At 34.3% G+C, this 4,558-nt stretch overlaps 1 protein-coding gene across 5 annotated transcripts in view; it reads right to left on the reverse strand.

Moving 5' to 3' along the window:
• Window positions 1–2,618: 2,618 nt before the first annotated feature.
• The window catches only part of tead3a (TEA domain family member 3 a), a 46,698-nt gene continuing 44,758 nt past the window's right edge, over window positions 2,619–4,558 (reverse strand). For all 5 annotated transcript variants that reach the window (XM_016497648.1, XM_016497647.1, XM_016497644.1 and 2 more), the window contains one exon: window positions 2,619–3,556. In XM_016497648.1, coding sequence (XP_016353134.1) covers window positions 3,443–3,556 — 114 coding nt within the window. In that variant the 3' untranslated portion in view covers window positions 2,619–3,442. The remainder of the gene's footprint in view (window positions 3,557–4,558) is intronic.

Consider the following 4,558-nt stretch of genomic DNA (forward strand, 5'->3'; position numbering starts at 1 on the left):
ATCATTAAGGAACTGTCTTTTGATGAGGACAGAGGGTAAACCTATAAACTGATCACAAATGTAATCAATAATCCTCTTTAAACTTCAAATTTACTCTATGTGCATTTAATTGTGATACACGAACCTGCAATTGTTACCTTAGAGCTATTTTTACCTGGTTTAACCCATAAAAATACTACTACTACTTTTGTTGGTATAAATGCATGTATTTGGGTTGATTTAGTGATGCTAAATAATTTCTTTTATTTGGGAACATTTTTTTTTATTGTACATTATTTCATTAAAAAATGCAGTTAAATGTGACCCTATACAGTCACAGCTGTTGCCTAATTATCCTAATGATATTATCACATTAAAATGTAAAAAGTGTGTGTGGAGGGGGGGACCAAATGTCCCCACAAGGATAGTAAAACCTGAAAATTTTGACATTGTGGGGACCAGCCTGCAGTCCCCACGAGGGGAAAAAAAGATTAAAAATAGTAAATTATGTTTATCTGAAAGTGTGACAATGCAAACAGGTTTTCTATAAGGGGTAGGTTTAGGGTTAGGGCATAGAAAATATCGTTTTGTCAGTATAAAAGTAATAGAAGTCTATGGAAGTCCCCACAATTCACAGAAACAAACATCTGTGTGTGTGTGTGTGTGTGTGTGTGTGTGTGTGTGTGTGTGTGTGTGTGTGTGTCTGTGAGTGTGTGTGTGTTTCTTTTGTTTATACTGTACAACAACAAAAGCAATTGGGATGTTCTAGCTTCCAGGGGTCGAAAGTCACTTTAATGGGCAAAAACATGAAACATTGTAGATGTTACAACCATTATTTAATTTGAACCAGAACAAGAATTATACTGGAACAAACAAAGCAAAAAAAAAAAAATATAAACATGCACACACACACACACACACACTCATCCAGAAGCATGGTTTTTCTCTTAAAATGTCACAGAAGACCTGAAACACACAATAAGGCAAGACTGGGATGATGTTCACATTCGATTCTTTGGTTAAGATATTACAGATTAGTCTAAAAACCTTCAAAAAAAAGAAAAAAAAAAAAAAAAAATTCCAAAAGGAGAATGTACAACTCGGTTATTTATGGAACATCAACAAGTGTTTTCCAAATGTATTGGACAAATGTATATACATGTACCAATATATGATGCCATAAATAATCAGCTGACTACAGTGAAACGTCACTGATTATGTCTGACATTTAAAATCATATGTACTAACCAGCGCAGGTGAAAGTGGGTTAAAAAACTAAAAACTACCAACACCAAGAAGGATGCCATGTGTGGAAGAATAAACGTAAAAAGAGTAATGAATCCATGACTCCGCGTACTGTATATACTAACATTATAAACCTAGAGTGTTTCTACATTACGGAAAGAACCTGAGAATTAGTGTATAGCCCGGATCTTATTGCACATTTTGATATGGAATTAACAGCTAATTTCACTTTGTGCTGTTCAAAATCTTCTGTTGACCACTGCCACACCTTACCACACTCCAAAAATGGAGAGAACAACTGAAATATTTCAATTTTATATTAAAATACAATGTTTTTTTTTTTGTACTTTTTCTTTTTCTTTTAAAACACAATGTTTTTATTAGGAAAATACTCAAGCACCCAGTTAAGTGTAATTGCTTTGGTGATGATGTAATTAATTAGCATGTAGTTCATTGATTAAAAACACTGAGAAATCAAAACCGTGTTACATGCCGAGATCTCTTTTGTCCCGCTGTAACCCCATTATGCAATATCAGCTTTGCCCTCTTTGTTTTAAACAGTGTTACCTGATCTATTGAATTTTCCTGCTCACTCGCCAGTATGGCACAAAAGTGATAAGGCACTCAAAATGAGGGCAATCGAGTAAAACCATGCATATTTACAATAATTATTATGGAAAAAATAGTTTTAAATCAAAACTCTGCTTTAAAAACGCACTTTGCATATCCACGGAAGCCCCTTTTCACCACAGAATAATTTAAAGAAAAAAGAAAAGCTAATTGTAAATTTTTTTATCTCACAGTTCTGACTTTTTTTTCCCTCACAATTCCAAATTTACATCTCACAATTCTGAGTTTATATCTCACAATTATGCATTTATATCTTGCAATTCTGAGTTTATATCTCACAATTATGTATTTATATTTTGCAATTCTGAGTTTATATCTCACAATTATGCATTTATATCTCACAATTCAGACTTTTTTTAGTTAGAATTCTGAGTTTACATCTCGCAATTGTTTTTTTTTTTCTGCTACTGAAAGAAAAAAAGGTAATTGCGACTTTTTCTTTTTTTTTCTAGAAATTCTGAGACATAAACATAATCGCGAGATATAAACTCAGAATTTTGTTTATATTTTGCAATTCTGACATTTTCTCGTAGAAATGTGAGTTTACATCTCAAAATCCAGTTTTTTTTTCTGCTACAGAGTAAAAAAGTAAACAAAAAAGGTAATTGTGAGTTTTTAATTTGACAATTGTGTTTTTCTCACCTTCTTTCTTTCTCCTCCCAATTACGAGTTTATATCTAGTTATAAACTAGCAATTGTGAGTTAACATGGGAATTGTGAGAAAAAAAGCCAGAATCTTGCAATTCTGAGCTTATATCTTAAAAAAATCTGATTTTTTTTCTCTCAGAATTACAAGAAACAAAGTCCAAATTGTGAGATGTGAACACAGAATCACCAGAATATTTGCTAGAAGTTGTGAGATAAAAACTCGCAATTACGTTTTTTATTCCGTGGCGAATACAGGCTTCCATACATATCCACGTAACACCAGGAGGTAGAAATAGCTCACACATTTGCAAACTTTCCAAAACAACAAAAATCAAGCCAAATCGAGAGTAAAACTTGCAAAAGTGTGTGACATTCATGGAACATGAACCCTGGACTTCTTGCAACTTGCGCTTCCCATCACAACAAACATTCAGGGTCTCTTTCCTACACAAAACCGCTTTTATTTTCAAGACTTGCGCATCGTTCTGAGCACAATCTGAGCCCGCGATCTGTCAAAGGTCAGATGTAGCAAGCTGCTGCGTCTAAATGAAAGACAAACATACACTATCGCAACGCTCCTGATTAGAGAAAGACTCGTATCGACCAGAATTCCTTTCCTATTCGCTTACAATGGCTTTTAAAAAGACCTTCGTGCCTTCAGAGTCTAGTACCATAAACGTGACAGAGTTCACCCACCACAGACATTCAAGACCTCTCCTCCACAAAACAGTAAGAAACAGAATTATCCCTGAAAGTACATTTCCGTTGCTTTTAAGGAACACATCTACATATACAGCACAACCTAGTGCAGAGGATCCCGGTTTGTGTTTTGTCCATGATTGTGTTCATGAGCTTCAGGTTTGTCTAATTTTCTTCTCCTCACTTTGTTGGTACGCATTGGATGAACGGCGTCTGGAGGTGTTTGGGCACAGCTGGTTGTTCAGTCCTTGACGAGTCTGTAAACGTGATACTGTGCTCCGTGGTCGCTTGTGGACACCTCAAACACAAACGCGATGCAAAGCAAAGTCTCTTGTGTGTCTCTGTTTGTGACAACCTGAGGGGGAGAAAAACACATCAGGGAAAAGTGTAACAGAACAGTAGAATAACACTAATTTCAAAGAAAGCATAGCATAGTAAACTTTCGTGTTGGATGAGCTTAATGACATAAGTTTGGAAACACATCCTTATTTTGACTATATGTGACCCTGGAGCACAAAACCAGTCTTAAGTCGCTGGGGTATATTTGTAGCAATAGCCAAACATACATTATATGGGTCAAAATTATAGCTTTTTCTTTTATGCCAAAAATCATTAAGATATTAAGTAAAGATCATGTTCCATGAAGATATTTTGAAAATGTCTTACCGTAAATATATCAAAACTTAATTTTTGTTTAGTAATATGCATTGCTAAGAACTTCATTTTGACTACTTTCAAGGCGATTTTCTCAATATTTTGATTTTTTTGCAACCTCAGATTCAGATAGTTGTATCTCAGCCTAATATTGTCATATCCTAACAAGCCATACATATATGGAAAGCTTATTTATTCAGCTTTCATATGATGTATAAATCTCAATTTTGAAAAATTGACACTTAAGACTGGTTTTGTGGTCCAGGGTCACATATTACATACATACCATACTGATGGCTTCCACCAATTTCTAAGGCCTCTAAATGATCAACATGATCAAAACATTGCTGAAAAACCTCAATTTAATGCACCCTTGTTGAATAAAAGTATTAATTTCTTAACCCTAATAATGCATTCAGGTCTGTTTTGACCCAGTAGACATAAAAATGTCTAAACACTGCATAATTTAAAGGGGTGGTTCACTGTTTTTTTTTTCTCGGCTTGATTGTGTTTATGGGGTGTAGTCTAACATGTGTTAATGCTTCGTTTTTAAAAAAAAAACATTATTTTTCACATAATTTACCTTTATTCCACACCGCTCTGGTCTGAACCGCTGCTTTAGAACTTTGTTTTTGAAACTTGTGAATCCATTAGAATCGTTAAAAGACAGAATCGCGATTCATATATGAATAGATTTTTACAT

The sequence above is a fragment of the Sinocyclocheilus anshuiensis genome, unplaced genomic scaffold (genome assembly GCF_001515605.1).
Source record: "Sinocyclocheilus anshuiensis isolate Anshui unplaced genomic scaffold, SAMN03320099.WGS_v1.1 scaffold130, whole genome shotgun sequence".
In the NCBI taxonomy this organism is placed as follows: Eukaryota; Metazoa; Chordata; class Actinopteri; order Cypriniformes; family Cyprinidae; genus Sinocyclocheilus; species Sinocyclocheilus anshuiensis.